The sequence below is a fragment of the Saimiri boliviensis genome, chromosome 14 (genome assembly GCF_048565385.1).
Source record: "Saimiri boliviensis isolate mSaiBol1 chromosome 14, mSaiBol1.pri, whole genome shotgun sequence".
Classification (NCBI taxonomy): domain Eukaryota; kingdom Metazoa; phylum Chordata; class Mammalia; order Primates; family Cebidae; genus Saimiri; species Saimiri boliviensis.
The window spans coordinates 48678516-48701108 of record NC_133462.1 but is presented as its reverse complement, the minus strand read 5'-3'; the positions used below and the strand labels follow the sequence as shown (position 1 = coordinate 48701108).

The 22593-nt window shown below is 44.7% G+C and overlaps 1 protein-coding gene and 1 pseudogene across 5 annotated transcripts; one reads left to right on the top strand and one right to left on the bottom strand.

Annotated features, from left to right (window-relative positions):
• Positions 1-534: 534 nt before the first annotated feature.
• Positions 535-10205, top strand: SNRPE (small nuclear ribonucleoprotein polypeptide E). 5 transcript variants are annotated; one of them, XM_003938313.4, is made up of 5 exons: positions 535-653; positions 1133-1159; positions 2593-2655; positions 4387-4465; positions 9979-10205. In XM_003938313.4, the coding sequence occupies exons 1-5, from the start codon at positions 600-602 to the stop codon at positions 10032-10034; spliced, it is 279 nt and encodes a 92-aa protein (XP_003938362.1). In that variant the 5' UTR covers positions 535-599; the 3' UTR covers positions 10035-10205. The 5 variants fall into 5 exon arrangements, with proteins under 5 accessions (XP_003938362.1, XP_074241091.1, XP_074241092.1 ...); XM_074384990.1 differs by having other exon boundaries at positions 9958-10205; XM_074384991.1 differs by lacking the exon at positions 9979-10205 and adding an exon at positions 8273-9951.
• A 1720-nt stretch (positions 10206-11925) lies between these two features.
• On the bottom strand, positions 11926-13857 carry LOC141581154 (keratin, type II cytoskeletal 8 pseudogene; annotated as a pseudogene).
• Between the last annotated feature and the right edge of the window lie 8736 nt (positions 13858-22593).

Below are 22593 nucleotides of genomic sequence, written 5' to 3'. Positions count from 1 at the left end.
AGTTAACTCAGAAACTGGAGACACGGGCCGGGCGCGGTGGCTCACGCCGGTGAATACCAGTACTTTGGGAGGCCGCGGCGGGCGGATCACAAGGTCAGCAGATCGAGACCGGCCTGGCTAACACGGTGGAACCCTGTCTCTACCAAAAACACAAAAATTAGCCGGGTGGTGGCGGGCACGCCTGTAGTGCCAGCTACTTGGGAGGCTGAGGCAGGAGAAACGCTTGAACCCGGGGATCAGAGGTTGCACGCGCCACTGCTCCAGCCTGGACGACAGAGCGAGACTCTCAAAAAAAAAAAAGAAAAGAAAATGGAGACACGACGGCACTCCTCCCGCCACGGCCACCATACAACCGAAGGCGCCTCCTCCCGCCTCCCTCCAGGTGGCGCTGTAGGACCGGCCCAACTTCCACAGCACGGAAGCCTCAGTTTAGCCTCCCTCGGAGGCTATGCAGTGGAGAAAAGCGACTGGCTAGTGGGGCATTTCCCAAGAGCCGCCCAGATCGCCACGTGACCTCCACGCACTTCCGCTTCCGGTTCTTTATTCCGGAAGTTGCTCTCAGAGGCAGCGTGCGGGTGTGCTCTTTGTGAAATTCCACCATGGCGTACCGTGGCCAAGGCCAGAAAGTGCAGAAGGTTATGGTGCAGCCCATCGTATCCTACGCAGGATGTCAGGACTAGGAGGTTCGGGCTAGAATAGGGGATGCCGAGGCGCGGGCTGAGAGCGGGCCTGGGGGAGCGGACTATGGACCCACATCCCATGAGCCCCCGGGGCGATCAAGACGGGAAGAAAGCGCGGGTAGTTGGAGAACCGTGATGGTGGGGAGGGGGTCTTGGGTGGACCCCTGCAGTCGGGAATGCAGGAATGGAGGCGGCGGAAGGAGGGAAGAGAACTTCAAGTAGGTGCTGAATGAAAACGGGAGATAATGGTTTCGGGAAACTCCAGGGGGATGAGAGTGGGAGGGATGGTCAAGACCCCTAATGAGTGCCCCGCTGGGCACTTTTTCTTTACATAAGCCCCAGACTTCGCATTCAGTAAAAGAAAAGGTGAGACCGGAGCACAGTCGTCCAGTTGTTTCAGGGAATAGAGTCTATGCTGCTTTTGTATTTTTTCCTTAACCATTGTGGTGCAGAACCTCATCTTCAGATACTTACAAAATGTACGTAAGTTGCTTGTTAATTGTTTCGTTACTGGTTTTTAAATAAGAGGTGAATTGATTTAGTTTTTTGTGTTAACCCGAGTGATCGCTGTGTTCTAGAGTTTAAAAACAGATGGAACTGGAGATTGGAGATTAATTGAGGGGAAGGAGTACAGAGAAAGCACTAATGTCATGAAGTGCTGTTATCCTTGCCACTTCCCAGCATGCGAAGAATTGTATCATTACTTTGCGAGATCAAAGTCCTTTTGATTTCCAAAAAGTATTATTAGCAGACTTGACCATGATATTTAGGCATCAGTACTTTCGTTAGTAGTGATTATGGCTGGAACATTGGAACCTCTCCCCTTTAGGATGATACATGTAAGAAAAACCCAACTTAAACCATGTCAAGAGGTGTTGTGTTTTAGTACCTGTGGGAAAACTAAAAGACACGAATAAAGGAAGAGAGAACGGGTAGCTTCAGTTTGGTGGCAACTGTTTTCACTTCGGGGAATTTTTAGCAACTTAAATTTTATAGTGTGACAATGCAAATGAAAAACATTAATTTCAAGTGATTATAATTTTTAACCATCTGAATTGAGGGCTCCTATCCTGGTTGTTAAGTGTGTGATATAGGAAAGCTTTGTTTTGGAGCTGGATTTTGCTGCAGGAAATAAGCCCTTGGTCATTAGAAATTACTGCTTTGTGCTATACCGTCAAAAACTTTCACTCTAAATATATTGAGACCAGAAGCAGTTGGAAATATTGAGTCCCAAGATCACAGGAAAATTATTATCTTGTACAGTTTCAATATAGCACTTATTAAACGAAAATTTTCTTTGAGGTAATTATTCTTGGTGAATAATTCTTAGATATGGGCTAATTAAAACTCTTGACTTACATTACAGTTTTTTTAGAAGCCATATTTCTCTGTCGTTTTACCATAATGGTTAGGTTTTGTTTATTTTAAAGTTTTTTTTTTTTTTGGAGACAAGATCTTGCTTAATGTTGTGCAGGCTTATCTTGAATACCTAGCCTCAAACAAATTATTCCTCTTTGGCATCCCAAAGTACTGGAATTACAGGTGAGAATCAAAGCACCTGGCCTGTTTTTCTTTTCTTTTTTTTCTTCTTGAGACAGAGTCTTGCTCTGTCACCAGGCTGGAGTGTGCAGTGGGGCGATCTCACCTCAGTGCAACCTCCACCTCCCAGGTTCAAGCAATTCTCCTGCCACAGCCTCTTGAGTAGCTGAGACTATAGGCTTGTGCCACCACGCCCTGCTAATTTTTTTTTAGGAGAGATGGGGTTTCACCATGTTGGCCAGGATGGTCTCAATCTGTTAACCTTGTGATCCACCTGCCTCAGCCTTCCAAAGTGCTGAGATTACAGGCATGAGCCATCGTGGCTGGCCCTATTTTTCTTTTTTTAACGTTTCCATTTTTATGATTATTTCAGAGATCACGGATTCAGGTGTGGCTCTATGAGCAAGTGAATATGCGGATAGAAGGCTGTATCATTGTGAGTATACAGGCAATTGTATCTCATAGCAGTTTGGTCGTGGAAAAAGACTTCACAGAATGTAATTTAATTTTGGGTAATTTTAAAAAGACAGGGAAAATTAACTTTTGATTCATTTTCTTTCCTCTGTGCTGAGAAGAGATTTTGTATTTATATATTTATTTTTTGAGAGACAGTCTTCTGTTGCTCAGGCTGGAGTTCAGTAATACAATCATGGCCCATTGAGGCCTCAACCTCCAGGGCTCAGGCAGTCCTCCTGCCCCAGCCTCCCAAGTAGCTAGGACCACAAGTGTGCACCATCACAGCCCACTAAATTTAAATTTTTAATAGAGATGAGTTCTCACTGTGTTGCCCAGGCTGGTCTCAAACTCCTAGACTCAAGTGATTCTCCAGCCTCGGCCTCTCAAAGTCTTGGGATTACAGGCGTGAGCCACAATGCCTGGCTGAAAACTAACTTTTAAAAATTATTTGAAAAAACATTATTTGAGCAACAGTGTTAGTATGGAGAGAGGGGACAAAAGAAATGAAATTAGGGAGGGTGGGGACTAATGGAGCTATTTGTTGTGGGTTAGGTGGTGCCTGAATAGAGCTCAGGGAGATTAGTTAAATAAGGCTTCTGGGATAGCAGGATACCCTAAGTAATGTTTGTTTGTTTGTTTGTTTGTTTTGAGACAGAGTCTCGCTCTGTCTTCAGGCTGGAGTGCAGTGGCACGATCTTGGGTCACTGCAACCTCCACCTCCTGGGTTCAGGCAATTCTCCTGCCTCACCTCAGTGCAACCTCCACCTCCCAGATTCAAGCAGTTCTCCTGCCTCAGCCTCCTGAGTAGCTGGGACTACAGGCATGTGCCACCATGACCCGCTAATTTTTTGTGTGTGTATATTTAGGAGAGACGGGGTTTCACCATGTTGGCCAGGATGGTCTCAATCTCTTGACCTCGTGATCCACCTGCCTCAGGTGGATCCACCTGGGACTATAGGTGCACACCACCACACCCAGCTAATTTTTTTTCTATTTTTAGTAGAGATGGTGTTCCACCATGTTGGCCTGGATTCATCTCCTGACCTTGTGATCCACCTGCCTCGGCCTCCCAAAGTGCTGGCATTATAGGCGTGAACCACTGCACTTGACCTCCCCCCCCCCCGCCTTTTTTTTTTTTTTTTTTTTTTAGATCTTGCTCTGTCACCCAGGTGCTGTCATAGCTCACTGCAATCTTGAACTCCTTGGCTCAAGTGATTCTCATACCTCAGCCTCTAGTAGGTGGGACTATAGGCATATACCACCATGTCCAGCTAATTTTTAAATTTACGGTGACTCACATCTGTAATCCTAGCACTTTGGGAGGCCAAACGCTATGAATCACTTTAGCTTAGGAGTTCGAGACCAGTCTGGGCAACATGGCGAAACCCTGTCTCTACCAAAAATACAAAATGTAGCCATCCATGGTGGTGCGCCCTGTAATCCCAGCTGCTTGGGGGGCTAAGGCAGGAGAATCGCTTGAACCCAGGAGGTTGAGGCTGTAGTGAGCTGAGGTCACACCACTGCACTCCAGCCTGGGAGACAAAGTAAGAGCCTTTCTCAAAACAAAAAAGAAAGGCTTTGGGTGGAAGGTCGGGTGGGGCTCCAGATCAGTGAATTTTTAAAGTTAGTTAGATTTTTGTATTGGGATGGGTATACTCATTTAAAATGGATGTCATTTTCTTTGAAAACAATAGTTTGCTTGTTTTTCTAGGGTTTTGATGAGTATATGAACCTCGTATTAGATGATGCAGAAGAGATTCATTCTAAAACAAAGTCAAGAAAACAACTGGGTAAGGATACAAGTGGTCTTACAGAATTCTAGAAATGTTTTATTCACTTGCAGAATTCAACAACCTGCAATTCAGTTCATGTTTAAACTTAGTCTGCATTTGAGAAGTTATTATTCAGAGTAGTAATACACAAAAATCATCCGCTACCACTCACTTCTCACCACACTCCATTTTGGCATCTCCACCCAGAGAGCTCTCACCAAGGAAACCAAAGACTAGGGGCATTAAATGTAATGGTCAGTACTAATCCTTATGTTACTAAGCTCTCAACAGCATTTGGCACTGTTGGGTCTCCCACCTTCAAGTGCTTTGTTCCCTTGTCTGAGTGGGGGAAAAACCCAGGTAGCTTTTTCTGTTTCCTCAGTTGACAGTAATCAACACAGGAGACTTCTGTGACCAGATGTGTGGACATGTTTCCCCACACACCAAGCAAGCAATCAGTTCGGTAGTGGATGTCAGCTTGGAGTCCTCAAGTTCAGTTCAGTTCTGACACTGTCTACTTGCAGATAGTGTCAGTTCCCAGAGGCTGAGGGCTCAATCCTCAAGATTCCCTTCCCTGCCCCTCAACCCTCCACCAGGTACCAGTTGTCAGCTCCAGATTGTTTTACCTGTGCTTCCTACTGAATGGCTAGAAATTGGGTTCCATGACCCCTCTGGCGTGACTAATTTGCTGGAGCAGCTCATGGAACTTGTGGAAATACTTACATTTACTGGTGTGATAAAGGATACTCCAGTGAATACAGATGAAGAGATGCGTAGGACAAGGCATATAGGAAGGAATGCACAGCTTTCGTGCCCTCTTCAAGCTCACTGCCCTTCCAGGAACCTACACATGTTGAGCTATCAGAATCCCATTGTTTTCAGGGTTTTTTTTGGATACGAGGTCTCGCTCTGTCGCCCGGGCTGGAAAGCAAAGGTGTGGTCTTGGCTCACTGCAAAACCTGCCTCCTAGCTTCAAGCGATTCTCTTGCCTCAGCCTCCCAAGTAGCTGGGATTACAGGCACCCGCCACCATGCCTGGCTAATTTTTGTATTTTTAGTAGAGGTGGGGTTCCACCGTGTTGGCCAGGCTGGTCTCAAACTCCTGATCTTGTGATCCATTCTCCTTGGCCTCCCGAAGTATTGGGATTACATGCGTGAGCCACTGCAACTGGCCTGTTTTCAGTTTTTTTTTTTTTTTTTGAGACGGAGTTTCGCTCTTGTTACCCAGGCTGGAGTGCAATGGCGCGATCTCGGCTCACCGCAACCTCCGCCTCCTGGGTTCAGGCAATTCTCCTGCCTCAGCCTCCTGAGTAGCTGGGATTACAGGCACGCGCCACCACGCCCAGCTAATTTTTGTATTTTTATTAGAGACAGGGTTTCACCATGTTGACCAGCATGGTCTCGATCTCCTGACCTCGTGATCCACCCGCCTTGGCCTCCCAAAGTGCTGGGATTACAGGCTTGAGCCACCGCACCCGGCTGTTTTCAGTTTTTATGTAAGCTTCATTACATAGGTATGACTGATTAAACCGTTGACCACTGGTGATCAGTTTAACCTTCAGCTTCTCCTCCTCCTTGGGTTGGAGGGTGGGGCTGAAGGTCTGACCTCACTAATCATGCCTTGGTCCTTTCAGTGACGACTCCCATCCTGGAACTAGGAAGTGCTGGCCATCAGTCAGTCATTAGCTTACAAAAAGGCAACACCTAGAGATTCTAAGGATTTTAGGAGTTGTATGGGATTGAAGACCAAATACATATTTTGTAGTATCACACCTTGGCTTTACGATATTACACTTGGGTTTTTATTTTTCATTTCCGGCTATTTTCAGAATTGTGTATTCATTCTTTGGGACGCAGTCACTAAATGAGTTGCTCCAGGCTTGGTTCTAGGCCTTGCTGTCATTCAGTATTGTCTACCTAGACATTGGAGTACAGCCTCAATTACCACCTATATGTTGACTCCCAGATTTGTAGCCAAGACTTCTCTGAGCCTAGTCACCATTTCTACTTGAATGTTTCAAAGGCTTCTCAAAGTCAGCGAGCGTATCAGAAAGCAAACTCAATTCCAGCGCACACAATTTAGAGCTATTGTAGTATTATTTCCTGCCTTATTGAATGACACCACTTTTCATTCAGCTTACTAATTGATTTCTTTGCAGCTACCTCTAGTTTTCTTTCCAGGCTTCAGTCATCTTTAAAAACACTAGTCTGACCATGTCATCCCTTTGCTTGAAATTCTTCAATGACTTCCTGTTGCTCTTAGGATTAAAAAACATCTAATGATTCTGCATATCTAAATGATCTTCATGATCTAGTCTTCGCTCCCTCTGCTAACCTCATATCACTGTGCCCCACCTTCTGAGCTCCAGCACCACTTATTTCAGTTCTTTGAATCTGCACACTTGCCCATTAATCTTTGTATGTGATAGTCCTTGTGTCTTTAGAGCTCAGATCAAATATCACTTCCTTTAAGACAACGATCCCCAACTATTTTGGCACCAGGGACCGGTTTCATGGAAAATAATTTTTCTATGGACTGGGGTGTGGGGATGGTTTTTGGATGGTTCAAGCACATTATATTTATAGTGAACTTTATTTCCATTATTATTACATTGTAACGTATAATAATTACGTAACTCACCATAATATAGAATCAGTGGGCGCCCTGAGCTTGTTTTCCCACAGTAGGTGGTCCCATCTGGGGGTGATGGGGAACAGTGACAGATCATGAGGCATTAGGCTCTCATGAGTCCTAGATGTGAACTAGTTGTACTCCTGTAAGGATCTGAGGCCTCTGCTGACCTGGCAGGAGGCAGAGCTCAGGCGGGAATGCTAGTGATGGGGAGTGGCTGTAAATAAAGATGAAGCTGCTAGTCGGCTGCTCACCTCTTGCTCTGTGGCCCAGTTTCTAACAGGGATCAGGACCAGTACTGATCTGTGTCCCAGTAGTTAGGAAGCCCTGCTCAAAAAGTTCAGTTTAATTTGGTTTTGCTGGGGATAGGGGAAGGCAGGATTATGTGCTCCCTGAGTTTGTAATAAAACATTTATTAGTGGGTTTATTTTATTCATGTCTCTCCTATTATCAGATGCTTCATCATAAGTGCATGAGTCATGTCTTTTTGGTTCCTAGTATACTCAGTACTCATCTCAGTGCCTGGCACATAATAGAAATAGAAACTCAAAAAATTTTGAACAATGGAGGGTATTTCTTTTTTTTTTTATTGTTTTGGAGACGGAGTCTTATCTTTTGCTCTGTCGCCCGTGGTGCTATGTCGGCTCACTGCAATCTCTGCCTCCCGGGTTCAAGTGATTTTCCTACCTCTGCCTCCCGAGTAGCTGGGATTATAGGCACACACCACCACATCTGGCTGATATTTTGTATTTTAGTAGAGATGGGCTTTCACTGTGTTGCCCAGGCTGGTCTCAATCTCCTGAGCTCAACAATCTGCTTGCCTCAGCCTCCCAAATGCCAGGATTACATGTGTGAGCCATTGTGCCTCACAATGAATGGTATTTCTTAACCCAGTTAATGAATGGTCCTAGAATTCATGGTTTCATCAAGACACACTGAATCATTTCTGTTAACATCCCATTCACTTGAGGTTTATTTAGGCATTTTGTCTTTATTTGTTAAATGCTCACTAATACTAATACTTTTATCAGTGATGGGTTTCAGGTGTCTCTCAGACCTCAGGATTCTCTCGAACCTACACTAAATACGTGGAAAGTAGATTCTCAGAAGCAGTATGGTGTTTTGCTAGTTGCTGTTTGATCAGACTATTTTTATGAAAGCCTGGATTTTTTAGATTTATTTTTATTTTTTTAGAGACGGAGGCTTGCTCTGTTGCCCAGGCTGGAGTGCTGTGGCGTGATCTCGGCTCACTGTAACCTCCGCCTCCTAGGTTCAAGCAATAGCTGGGATTACAGGTGCATACCACCACATCTGGCTAATTTTTTATATATTAGTAGAGATGGCACCCAAGTGGTTTTTTTTTTTTTAGATTTAAAGATATCTTGCCAGGAAGGGCAAGCTTAGCCTTAGTGAGGTCACATTATTTATAAATTATTGACCAAGTGTTGAATTTCCATGGTAGTATTTATCCTGTGGAATAGAATATTATTATTGCAGCTGAGCACAGTGGCTCACGCCTATAATCCCAGCACTTTGGGAGGCTGAGGGGTAGATCATGAGGTCAGGAGTTCGAGACCACCCTGGCCAATATGATGAAACCCTGTCTCTACTAAGAATACAAAAAAATTAGCTGGGTGTGGTGGCATGTGCCTGTTGTATCAGCTGCTCAGGAGGCTGAGGCAGGAGGATTGCTTGCACCTGGGAGGCAGAGGTTGCAGTGAGCTGAGATTGCGCCACTGCACTCCAGCCTGGGCGACACAGCAAGACTCCATCTTAAAAAATAATAATAATAATAATAATAATAATAATAATACCTATAGAAACCTGGGAAAGTAAAACAGTTCAATTACTGTTGATTAATATGTCTCAAAACTGTTCTGCAAGTGAACACCAGTGTTCCTGAAGATGTTACAGATTTCTTAGAAGAAAAAAGTTTTTTTTTTTTTTTCCTGAGGCTGAATTTCATTCTTGTTGCCCAGGATGGAGTGCAGTGGCATGATCTCGGCTCACCGAGACCTCCTCCTCCCTGAAACCTTTGCCTTCTAGGTTCAAGCGATTCTTCTGCCTCAGCCTCCTAAGTAGCTGGGATTACAGGCATGTGCCACCATGCCCGGCTAATTTTGTATTTTTAGTAGCGACGGGGTTTCTCAATGTTGGTCAGACTGGTCTTGAACTCTTTACCTCAGGTGATCCACCCGCCTCAGCCTCCCAACCTGCTGGGATTATAGGCATGAGCCACCTTGCCTGGCTGGTTGGAGTCTTTTATATACTAACAGCTTTAAGAATGGAGTTATAATATGCTGTATTTCCTCAACTTGACATACGACTCATTTCCAAACTTGGCATTGGGAAATGTTGGATGAAGCCTATTGAGGTGACTTAGTCTGCAGAAATGGTACTTGTCATGAAATATTATGTACCTTTGTTAGGTTGTTGTTGAAAAGGTGAATCTACTCTAATGGAGCCAGAAAGCCTTTCACCACATGGACACTTGAAAATGTTCACTTTTTTTTTCCCCAAGAGAGAGTCTTGCTCTGTCACCCAGGATGGAGTGCAGTGCTGCGATCTCGGCTCACTGCAACCTCTGCCTCCCTGGGTTTAAGCAAGTCTCCTGCCTCAGCTTCTGGAGTAGCTGGGATTATAGGCTATAGGCCTATAATTATAGGCATGCCACCATGCCCAGCTAATTTTTGTATTTTTAGTAGAGACGGGGTTTCACCATGTTGGCCAGGTTGGTCTTGAACTCCTGATCTGGTGATTGGGATTACAGGTGTGAGCCTATGGTGCCCGGCCATGTTCACGTATTTTCTCTAAGAAAGCATTTTCAAAATATTGTTCAAAAACTGGATACAAATTTATGAGTCTGTGGCTATTAATAGCTTTTTGTTTTTGTGTTGCAGGTCGGATCATGCTAAAAGGAGATAATATTACTCTGCTACAAAGTGTCTCCAACTAGAAATGATCAGTGAAGTGAGAAATTGTTGAGAAGGATACATTTTGTTTTTAGATGTCCTTTGTCCAGTGTGAACATTTATTCGTATTGTTTTGATTACTCTTATGTTATTACAAGATGTCAATAAATGCTATGGGATTGTTTGTATTAAAACATTTACATTGCTTCTGTTCAGTGGTGGAGACTTTTTGCACAGTAACACCATTTGTTGTTGGTATTTACTGTGGTTTTCTGAAGGGTGGCAGTTGCCTTGAGCACTTGGTATTCTCAGATCTTGGACCTGTAGATTTTGAGGCAGATTAGGAATTTTGCCTGACAGGTGAGCTTCCAGTATTGGGATGTGGAGAAAGGGAGGGTTCACAAAAATAAATAAGGGTTATTGCACTAACAGGTGTCTTTAACACTTCTAGTTCTGGATCCCGGAATACCAGAGTTTCTAACCTAAATAGGTTGGGTACATTATTTAATGGTGTCAGTATTTGCTGAACACTCTCATTGAGTCACTGTGAGTTTGAAATTCATTAAACTAACTACAGCATGCAAAGAAAACACTGGGCAGCAGAGGGAGTTCCAGCCCTGAGACTGCTTCAATCTTGCGGGTGAAAAGATTGAAGCTTTTTCAGAGCGGAGCAAAGACCTCCCTGCAGCTTTCTTGGCGCCAGAATAGCTGGGAAGAAGGATAAAAGCCCAGAGGAGTATAATCCTTAAGAAAACCTGCTGGCTGCCTTTTGCATTTCCCTGTGTGGCCTTTCTGACCTGGCTGCCCTGTGGAAGCAGAGCTGTTCCTGCTGTGGCTTATTCTGAATGGATCAAGACATGGAACGTTCTATTTTTGACAGAGCAAATGATGATAGTGAGAATTAAGGTACAGTGAACTCTTACAATTGAGCTTTGTATTTAGAAATCTCTGCTTGCTTTCCTGCTCTACTGGAGCCTGTGGTGTTTGCTTTTTAAGTTGTACTTTTCCACAATCTGGATTGTTTCTTCCAACCAGAATTTGTGGGAGGTGATGCTCTCTGCCTCATTAAGGTTACTAAAACATCGTGCTGGGAAGCTGCTCTTGTTGGCAGCCCTTGGTTACATCAGCTTTTCTGGAATGGCTGTTGGTTGCTGAGGGGGTCTTGATAGACACCCCCAATCCTCATAGCACTCTTGAAGAGGGGGTTGGAGGAATAGAGAATCAGGCTCTGAAAGAAAAGTGCTGATGTGGGCCCAGTATTCAGTTAGTAGCAGGTAGGGAGAAGTTTGAAAATCGTAAGATACTGTGCTTTGGGGTGCCAGCTCTTGTGATACCACACTTGTCGACAATTTCCGGATTAGAGAGTGTACCTCTAATTTGGATTAAGGCATTATGGATGGGCCAGGCAGTTTTATGGTGGGGTAAGCCTAATAGCATCTCAGGTTAGCTGGATGACACAGGCATTTTCCTTAACTAAACCATCTACTCATGCATGCTTTTGTGAGGAAACGCTTATTAAAACTTTAGTGTTGAGACAGGCTTGTGCTGTTGCCCAGGCTGGCGTGGAGTGGTGCAATCACAATTCACTGCAACCTTTACCTGGGCTCAAGTGATTCTCCACTTCAGCCCCCGAAGTGGGTGGGACCACAGGCACACACCACCAAGCCTGGCAATTTTTTTTTTTTTTTTTAAATGGTAGAGCCAGTTGAGGCTTTATTCTGGAAAATAATAAATTGTTTTGTAGCTGGAGTCATAGGCCAGGGGGGTACCCCAGACAATGAACTCCCCCAACGAGTGGGCTGAGGCCTAGGACTGAGCCTCACTTGTGAGGCTATGCTCACTCCTGTTCCCTATGTTTCCCTGAACAGTGGCCTCTTCCGCAGGCTCTGTGGCATCCACAGGAAGGGCTGGACTGGGAGGGGCTGCTATGCCGATTTACTTGGGCAGGACATCAGAGGACTGAGACACCAGCTTCCCATCTCGGGTCTCTGTTTCCTTCACAACCACGGCCTTGGAGGAACTCTGGAGGAGCTGGTGTGGCTGAAGGAGACAGAGCCCCAACAAGAGCCAAGGCTGGAGCCTAGCCATAGCTGAGGCCAGGGCTTGTGAGGTCCCACAGGCCGAGCTCAGCGCACCTGAGTAGCCACTGGTGGTCTTTATGCTTATGTTCTATGTCCCAGACTTTAGCCTACTCTTGTTGCCCTCCAGCAACTTCCTGTAGGTGGTGACCTCTGTGTCCAGGGCCAGCTTGATGTTCTTCAGCTCCTGGTATGCCAGCTTGGGGTGTGGTATCTTTTTTTTTTTTTTTTTAATTTGAAATTTTTATTTATTTATTTATTTATTTTTTGGGACGGAGTTTCGCTCTTGTTACCCAGGCTGGAGTGCAATGGCGCGATCTCGGCTCACCACAACCTCCACCTCCTGGGTTCAGGCAATTCTACCTCAGCCTCCTGAGTAGCTGGGATTACAGGCACATGCCACCATGCCCAGCTAATTTTTTGTATTTTTAGTAGAGACGGGGTTTCACCATGTTGACCAGGATGGTCTCGATCTCTTGACCTCGTGATCCACCTGCCTCGGCCTCCCAAAGTGCTGGGATTTCAGGCTTGAGCCACCACGCCTGGCCTAAAATTTTTATATTTTTGAGACTGGGTTATAAGACTTAATTTTTGCATTTTTGTTGGAGACGGGGCTTCGCCGTGTTGCCCAAGCTGGTCTCGAACTCCTGGCCTCAAACAATTCATCCACCTTGGCCTCCAAAAGTGCTGAGATTAACAGATGTGAGGCACTGCACCCAGCTGCATTGCTGTCCTTACCGGCCAGCTCCCCACGCTACTCGACATTTGTGATGGCAGCCTCCAGGGAAGTCCTCTGGCCTTTGAGGCCCTCAGTCTCAGCCTGGAGCTGGCTGATGTTCTGGTTCATCTCAGAGATTTTCATCTTCATGTGACACAGATTATCCCCATGCTCCCCATCCAGTGTCTGCAGTTCCCCATGCTTGATCTGGTATATGTTCTCGGCCTCAGCCCAGCTGCAGTTGGCGATCTCATGCTTGTCCTTGACCCCAGTGATGATGCTGTCTGTGTCCACGGAGGGGCTGTTGTCCATGGACAGGACCATAGATGTGTCCAAAATCTGGGACTGCAGCTCCTGGGTCTCCTCATACAGATGCCTGAGGAAATGGATCTCGTCAGTCAGCCCTTCCATGCAAGACTCCAGCTCTACCTTGTTCACTAAGTTTTGTCCATAAACTTCTTGATGAAGACAAATTCATTGTCCATCTCTGTACACTTATTGATCTCATCCTTATCCTTATTCTTGAGGTCCTCCAGCAGCCCCTGCATGTTGCCAAGCTCCGACTCCGGCTTCAGCTGCTCCTGGCCCAGAATGTACAGCTGCTGCTGAAGGTTATTGACATAGCTCTCAAGCGTGTTGTCCATGTTCCTCTGCGCTGTCTGCTGCTGCTGCTAGAGGCTGCACTTGCTCTCCAGCATCTTGTTCTGCTGCTCCAGGAGCTGTACCATGTCTGTGAAGAAGGCAAATTTACTGTTAAGGGTCTTGATCTGTTCTTTCTCCTGGGCACACATGGCCTAGATGTTGAGTTCCACCTCCAGCTTGAGGGGGCTCAGCAGGCTCCGGTTCACCATGATGGCTGTGATGCTCCCCATTACCACTGGTCCTGCAATACAGCTTCCACCCAGACCCATGCCAGCACCCAGGCCATCCCTGAAGCACTGCTACTACCCACTTGGGAGAGCCTTGAGGAGCTAATGTGGGCACTGGGTTCACTCATGTAGAAGCAGCTGCTGAAGATGCAGGGACCAGAGTCAATACCTTGTAGGATGTCTGGGTCACCCTGGTGAACATGGTAGAGGCAAGAGTGGAGGCAGGTGGTCCAAACCAGGCAGAGATATGAGAGGGAGTAGAGAAGCTACATCTAGGTCTAACTTTTTATTTATTTTTTGTCAAGATAGGATCGTACCATGTTGCCCAGGCTGGTCTCAAACACCTAAGCTCATGTGATCCTCCTGCCTCAGCCTCCCAAAGTGCTGGGATTACAGGTGTGAGCCACTGTGCTCAGCAAAACTTTCTTTTAAAGGCAACTTGAGAACTTAAGTCTATTAGTACCTGGAGTTTAACTTTAAAGTTATATCCAATGGAATTATTAAAAATTAGAAAATTAGCTTAGTACGTGTTTATTATCAAAATGCAAACAGTATAGAAATAGAAAAAGAACTGTTCCTTTTCCTACTAGCATTCTCCTTAGATGACCACTGTTGAGAGTTAGATGCTTATCCTTCTGAACTTCATACTAATAGGTATAGGTTGTTTTGTTTATCATTTTGGTATTTTACTCATTTTTTTTTTAAATTGTTTTTAGGTTGAGTGCAGTGGCTTACACCTGTAACCCCAGCACTTTGGGAGGCTGAGGCAGGAGGGTCACATGAGCTTAGGTGTTTGAGACCAGCCTGGGCAACATGGTAGACCCCATTTCTTTTTTTTTTTTTTTTTTTTTGAGACGGAGTTTCGCTCTTGTTACCCAGGCTGGAGTGCAATGGTGCGATCTCGGCTCACCGCAACCTCCACCTCCTGGGCTCAGGCAATTCTCCTGCCTCAGCCTCCTAAGCAGCTGGGATTACAGGCACGCGCCACCACGCCCAGCTAGTTTTTTGTATTTTTAGTAGAGACGGGGTTTCACCATGTTGACCAGGATGGTCTCGATCTCTTGACCTCGTGATCCACCCGCCTCAGCCTCCCAAAGTGCTGGGATTACAGGCTTGAGCCACCGCGCCCGGCTGGTAGACCCCATTTCTATAAAAAAATAAATTTAAGGCCTGACATGGTGGCTCACGCCTGTAATCCCAGCACTTTGGGAGGCCAAGGTGGGTGGATTGCCTGAGTTCAGGGATTCGACACCAGCCTAGATAACAGGGTCAAACCCCATCTATACTAAAATACAAGAAAATTAGCCGGCCATGATGGTGTACGCCTGTAGTCCCAGCTACTCAGGAGGTTGAAGCAGGAGAATTGCTTGAACCCAGGAGGTGGAGGTTGGTGGGAGCTGAGATCACGCCACTGCACTCCAGCCTGGGCGACAGAGCCAGACTCTGTCTCAAAAATAAATAAATTAGCCAGTTCTAGCTGTGGTCCCAGCTACTTGAGAGGCTGAGACAGGAGGATTACTTGAGCCTAGGAAGTTGAGGGAGGCTGCAGTGAGCTATGTTCATGTCACTGCATTCCAGCCTGGGTGGCAGAGTGAGACCTTTTCTCAAAAGAATAAAAAATTGGGGCCGGGCACGGTGGCTCAAGCCTGTAATCCCAGCACTTTGGGAGGTCAAGGCAGGTGGATCACGAGGTCAAGAGATCGAGACCATCCTGGTCAACTTGGTGAAACCCCATCTCTACTTAAAAAATACAAAACATGCCAGGCGCGGTGGCTCAAGCCTGTAATCCCAGCACTTTGGGAGGCCGAGACGGGTGGATCACAAGGTCAAGAGATCGAGACCATCCTGGTCGACATGGTGAAACCCCGTCTCTACTAAAAAAAATACAAAAAATTGGCTGGGCATGGTGGCGCGTGCCTGTAATCCCAGCTACTCAGGAGGCTGAGGCAGGAGAATTGCCTGAACCCAGGAGGCGGAGGTTGCGATGGGCTGAGATCGCGCCATTGCACTCCAGCCTGGGTAACAAGAGCGAAACTCCGTCTCAAAAAAAAAAAACAAAAAACAAAAAACAAAAAACAAAAAACATTAGCTGGGCATAGTGGCGCGTGCCTGTAATCCCAGCTACTCAGGAGGCTGAGGCAGGAGAATTGCCTGAACCCAGGAGGAGGAGGTTGTGGTGAGCCGAGATCGCACCATTGCACTCCAGCCTGGGTAACAAGAGCAAAACTCCGTCTTCAAAAAAAAGAATAGAAAATTGTTGCCGGGCGCGGTGGCTCAAGCCTGTAATCCCGGCACTTTGGGAGGCCGAGGCGGGTGGATCACGAGGTTGAGAGATCGAGACCATCCTGGTCAACATGGTGAAACCCCGTCTCTACTAAAAGTGCAAAAAATTAGCTGGGCATGGTGGCGCGTGCCTGTAATCCCAGCTACTTAGGAGGCTGAGGCAGGAGAATTGCCTGAGCCCAGGAGGCGGAGGTTGCGGTGTGCCGAGATCGCGCCATTGCACTCCAGAGCCTGGGTAACAAGAGCGAAACTCCGTCTCAAAAAAAAAAAAAAAAGAAAGAAAGAAAATTGTTTTAAATTGTGGTAAAGTACGCATAATATGTATTTACCATCTTAACCGTTTTTAAGTGTACAGTTGAGTAGTGTTAAGTATATTCACATTGTGCAACCAGTCTCTAGAACTTTTCATCTTGCAGGACTGAAACTCTACCTATTAACTGCATTTTCCCTAATCCCCTGGCAACTGCCATTATTATTCATCTTTCTGTCTCTATGATTTTTTCTGTTTTAAGTATCATATAATAGAATCATGCAGTATTTATCTCTTTGTGACTGGCTTATTTTATTTAGCATAATGTCCTCAAGGTTCATTCATGTTGTAGAAAATGTCAGAATTTTTTTCTTCCTTTTTTTGAGAGGGAATATGGGGTGGAGACAGAGTCTTGCTCCGTTGCTTAGGCTGGAGTGCAGTGATGTGATCTTAGTTCACTGCAATCTCCACTTCCCAGGTTCAAATGATTCTCATGCCTCAGCCTCCTGTGTAGCTTGGACTACAGGTGTGCATCACCACACCTGGCTAATTTTTTTGTATATTTAGTAGAGACAGGGTTTCACCGTGTTAGCTGGGCTTGTCTTGGAACTCCTGGCCTCAAGTGATCCACCTCCTCAGCCTGCCAAGTGCTGGGATTAAAGGTGTGAGCAACCATATCCAGCCTCTTTAGTTTTAAGGCTGAGTAATATTCCATTGTATCCACATTTCACATTTTGTTTATTCATCTGCTGATGCATCATCTGGGTTGCTTCCATCTTAGCCTATAATGAATAATACTGCCATGACCCTGAGTATACAAATGTCTCTTTGAGAACATGCTTTCAGTTCTTTTGGATATATAACTAGAAGTAGAATTGCTGGATCATGTGGTAATTTTGTTTTTAAATTTTTGAGGAAACGCCCTACTATTTTCATAGAAGCTTCACCTTTTCACCTTTTCACAAGCAGTGGATAAGGGTTCCAGTTTCTCCACGTCTTTGCCAACACTTGCCTGGTTGTTTTGATAGCCACCATTCTAATGGGTAGGAAATGGTACCATCGTGGTTTTGATTTGTATTTTCCGAACAGTTATTGATGTTAAGTGTCTTTTCATGTGTTTATTGGCTATTCAGATGGAGAAGTGTCTATTGAACTCCTCTGCCCATTTTTAAACAGGTTATTTAGTTTTTGTTGTTGAGTTGTCGGAGTTCTTTGTGTATTCGGATATTAACCTCTTATCAGATATGTGATGTTTTCTTCCATTCCATAAATTGCTTTTCCCCCCTCCGTTATTGTGTCCTTTGATGCAAAGAACTTTTTAACTTTGATGTTCATTTTACCTATTTTTTACCTTTTATTGCCTGTATTTTTGGTGTCTTAGGTATTTTTTTACTTTGGAGAGGGTTTCTTTTTTTCTTTTTTTCTTCTTTTTACAGTTGAGTATCCCAAATCCAAAATCTGACATGCTTCAAAATCTGAAGTTTTTTGAGAGCCGACATGACACGCGAAGGAAATGCTCATTGGAGAATTTTGGGTTTTGGATTTTCAGATTTGGGATGATTAACGGGTAAGTATAAGGCAAATATTTCAAAATCTGAAAAAAAACTAAAATCTGAAACACTTCTGGTTCCAAACATTTTGGATAAAAGATACTTAAACTGTATTTTTTATTAATTTTAATTTATTTAAAAAAATTTTTTTGAGACAGAGTTTCTCCCTTGATGCCAGGCTGGAGTGCAATGATGTGATCTCGGCTCACCGCAACCTCTGCTTCTCGGGTTCAAGCGATTCTCCTGCCTCAGCCTCCTGAGTAGCTGGGATTACAGGCATGTGCCATCACGCCCAGCGAATTTTTTGTATTTTTAGTAGAGATGGGATTTCTCCATGTTGATCAGGCTGGTCTTGAACTCCCGACCTCAGGTGATCCACCTGCCTCGGCCTCCCAAAGTGCTGGGATTACAGGCATGAGCCACCGTGCCTGGCCTGTATTTTTTAATTTTTTATTTTATTGTAAGTAGACAGTTTATAATAGTGCTTTTTTTTTTTTTTTTCTTTGAGACAGAGCCTTGCTCTGTTGCCCAGGCTGGAGTGCAGTGGCACAACCTCAGCTCACTGCAACCTCCACTCCCCGGGTTCAAGCAATTCTCTTGCCTCAGCCTCCCGAGTAGCTGGGATTACAGGTGTGAGCCACCATGCCTGGCAAAAAAAAACCCGTATTCTTTAGTGATTATTAAACCAGTGAATTAATCAACACTGGAACTGCCCTAACAACAAACTTATTATGTGAGATAATAAATTTTCCTGTTGCTTAAACCAGTTTGGATTGAGTTGTGTTACTTACAGACTAATGCATAATAAGTATTAGAGTATCAGACCAGGGGTCCCTCTCTTCAGTACCGTTTAATCTTAGTAGGGGATCATATGACCCATGAAGAATCATTAAATGCTAAATTGTTGAAAAAGTTGGCAGTTGAAGCGATAGTCTTATGGGGTAATACAAATGAAGAAGTGATGCAACTGATTTTACTCAGTAAACCAGTAAATATTACTCCCTCCTCTAATTAAGAAAATAATTCCTGGGAAAGATTATCTGGATCTTCATTTCATGTCCATAGAAACTGCTGTCTCTGGAGTGCTAAGAGATTAGCCGTGTCCCCAGGGGCATCCTGATATACAGGTGTTTTGCTGGGCAGGGAAATTGTAGAGGGGAACTGGGAAGAATGAACAAATGAATACTTCTTCCTGATGGACTGATTGCTAAAACAGAGATATGGTGGACAGTAGGAATGGGAGGGGGGAAGGAGTATTTTCTTTAGAAAAGCAGACTTCTTTAGATCCTGAACTTGATAGGGGACTCCGTTTTTGAGGATATATTTTAGTTTTTACCATTGTTGGCTTTTTTTTTTTTTTTTTTTTTTTTGAGACACTTGAACTCCTGACCTCATGATCCACCCACCTTGGCCTCCCAAAGTGCTGGGATTACAGGCATGAGCTACAGTGCCTGGCCTCATTGTTGGCTTTTTTTTTTTTTTTTTTTTTTGAGACGGAGTTTCGCTCTTGTTACCCAGGCTGGAGTGCAATGGCACGATCTCGGCTCACTGCAACCTCCGCCTCCTGGGTCAAGGCAATTCTCCTGCCTCAGCCTCCTGAGTAGCTGGGATTATAGGCACGCGCCACCATGCCCAGCTAATTTTTTGTATTTTTAGTAGAGATGGGGTTTCACCACGTTGACCAGGATGGTCTCGATCTCTCGACCTTGTGATCCACCTGCCTCGGCCTCCCAAAGTGCTGGGATTACAGGCTTGAGCCACCGCACCCGGCCATTGTTGGCTTTTATTGGATATTATTATGTGCTAGGAACACTGAAGAATATAAAATTCAGTTTCTGACTTTGGAGATTCGGTGGCACAGTACAGTATAGAGGGAAGGATGACACTGGGACATTTACACCTAGTCCAACACACCTGGGTTTAAATCGCAACTTTATAATTACCCATACCTCTCAGCCTCAGTTTCATAGGGCTGTTGGAATAACTTAACGAGATAATGCATATAAGTACCTTATCAGGCCCCCAAAATCCTTGGAAAGCATTTGTTACAAATGACAATAATTTATAGTTTAAAAAACTATCTAGGAATTTGTGTGGGGAAAAGGTCCAGCTTCTGTTCCACATAGAGCAAGACGAGAAGTTGCAATTTTCAGGATTAGTTGTGTTTATTTGGTCAAGTTTATTGAGGTATAATTTATAGGTACCAGAATTTATGCTTTTTGCATGTATACTTTGATGATTTCTGATAAATGTATACAGTCATGTAACCATTACCACAGTCAAAATATATAATATTTCGGCTGGGTGCGGTGGCTCAAGCCTGTAATCCCAGCACTTTGGGAGGCCGAGACGGGTGGATCACGAGGTCGAGAGATCGAAACCAACCTGGTCAACATGGTGAAACCCCATCTCTACTAAAAATACAAAAAAAATTTAGCTGGGCATGGTGGTGCGTGCCTGTAATCCCAGCTACTCAGGAGGCTGAGGCAGGAGAATTGCCTGAACCCAGGAAACGGAGGTTGCGGTGAGCCGAGATCGCGCCATTGCACTCCAGCCTGGGTAACAAGAGCGAAACTCCGTCTCAAAAAAAAAAAAAAAAAAAAAAAATATATATATATATATATATATATATATATATATATATATATAATATTTCTATGATCTCAAATGTTGCCCAAGGGCCCTTTACAGTCAATCTGTCTCACCCACAGCTCCTGCTAACCACTGATCTAATTTCCAACTCTGTAGTATTATATTTTTCCAAATGTTATATAAGTGAAATCTTACATATCTTACAATACGTAGTCTTTTGTGTCTAGCTTCCTTCATTCAATGCCTTTTTTTTTTTTTTTAAAGACAGTCTTGCTCTGTTGCCCAGGCTGCAGTGCTGGATTGCAGTATTGCAATCTCAGCTCACTGCAACCTTTGCCTCCCAGGTTCAAGCAATTATCTTGCCTCAGCCTCCCGAGTAGCTGAAATAACAGGCATGTGCCACCATATCAGGCTGATTTTTGTATTTTCAGTAGAGACAGGGTTTCACCATGTTGGCCAGGCTGGTCTCAAACTCCTGACCTCAAATGATCCACCTGCCTCGTCCTCCCAAAGTGCTGAGATTACAGGCGTGAGCCACTGTGCCTGGCCAAAACTTGTCTCATTTTTTAATATAAGCATTTTACTATGACACAAATGTTGACATGTTGCTTTTTCTTTCTTTTTTTTGAGACAAGGTCTTGCCGTGTAGCCCAGGCTGGTGTGCAGTGGCACGATCTCTGCTCATTGCAACCTCTGCTTCCTGGGTTCAAGCGTTTCTCCTGCCTCAGCCTCTTAAGTACTGGGATTATAGGCATGCACCACTGTGTCTGGCCAACTTTTGTATTTTTAGTAGAGACAGTGTTTCACTATGTTGGCAAGGCCAGTCTGGAGCTCCTGAACTCAAGTGATCAACCTACCTCAGCCTTCCAAAGTGCTGGGATTACAGGGATCAGCCACGGTGCCTAGATAACCTAGACAAAACATGTCTTACTTTTTTTTTTTTTTTTTTTTTTTTTGAGATGGAATCTCACTCTGTCACCACGGTGGAGTGCAGTGGTGCAATCTTGGCTCACTGAAACCCTCCCCTCTCAGGTTGAAACCATTCTTCTGCCTCAGCCTCCTGAGTAGCTGGGATTACAGGCACATGCCACCATGCCCAGCTAATTTTTGTATTTTTAATAGAGATGGATTTCACCCTGTTGGCCAGGATGGTCTGGATCTCCTGACCTTGTGATCGCCTGCCTTGGCCTCCCAAAGTGCTGGGATTACAGGCATGAGCCACTGCACCTGGCCTATGTCTTACTTTTTAATATAAGCATTTTACCATGATACAAATTTTGATATGTTGCTTTTTAATTTTTATTTAGTGCAAAATATTTTCTTTTTTTTTTTTTTTTTTTTTTTTTGAGACGGAGTTTCGCTCTTGTTACCCAGGCTGGAGTGCAATGGCGCGATCTCGGCTCACCGCAACCTCCGCCTCCTGGGTTCAGGCAATTCTCCTGCCTCAGCCTCCTAAGTAGCTGGGATTACAGGCACACGCCACCATGCCTAGCTAATTTTTTGTATTTTTAGTAGAGACGGGGTTTCACCATGTTGACCAGGATGGTCTCGATCTCTTGACCTCGTGATCCACCCGCCTCGGCCTCCCAAAGTGCTGGGATTACAAGCTTGAGCCACCGCGCCCGGCCTAGTGCAAAATATTTTCTAATTTCTTTGTTAGTTCCTCTGATGCATAGGTTATTTAGAAGTATGTTGTTTAATTTCCAAATATTTGGGGATCGTCAAGCTATTTTTCTGTTATTGGTTTATAGAATTTTGTTGTGGTAAGATTTTGTGTGATGTTAATTACTTGAAATTTACTGGATTTGTTTGAGAGTCCATAATATTATCTATCTTGGTAACTATTCCCCATGCATTTAAGAAAAATGTGTGGGCCATGCCTGTAATCCCAACACTTTGGGAGGCTGAGGTGGGTGGATCACAAGGTCATGGAGTTTGAGACCAGCCTGACCAATATGGGGAAACCTTGTCTCTACTAAAAATAAAAAAAATAAATAAATTAGCTGGGTATGGTGGCGCATGCCCATAATCCCAGCTGCTTCAGAGACTGAGGCAGGAGAATCACTTGAACCCAGGAGCCAGAGGTTTCAGTAAGCCAATTTCATGCCATTGTACTCCAGCCTGGGTGACAGAGTGAGACTCCATCTCAAATAAATAGATAAATAAAATAAAAGAAGAGCCGGGAGCGGTGGCTCAAGCCTGTAATCCCAGCACTTTGGGAGGCCGAGGCGGGTGGATCACGAGGTCAAGAGATCGAGACCAT

Bases quoted from the DNA above. Each gene is read 5' to 3' on its own strand.
- SNRPE (XM_074384990.1), top strand. From the start codon at position 600: ATGGCGTACCGTGGCCAAGGCCAGAAAGTGCAGAAGGTTATGGTGCAG. The intron at 654-1,132 runs GTATCCTACGCA...ATTGTGGTGCAG, and splicing joins AGGTTATGGTGCAGCCCATC to AACCTCATCTTCAGATACTT. The intron at 2,656-4,386 runs GTGAGTATACAG...TTGTTTTTCTAG, and splicing joins GGATAGAAGGCTGTATCATT to GGTTTTGATGAGTATATGAA.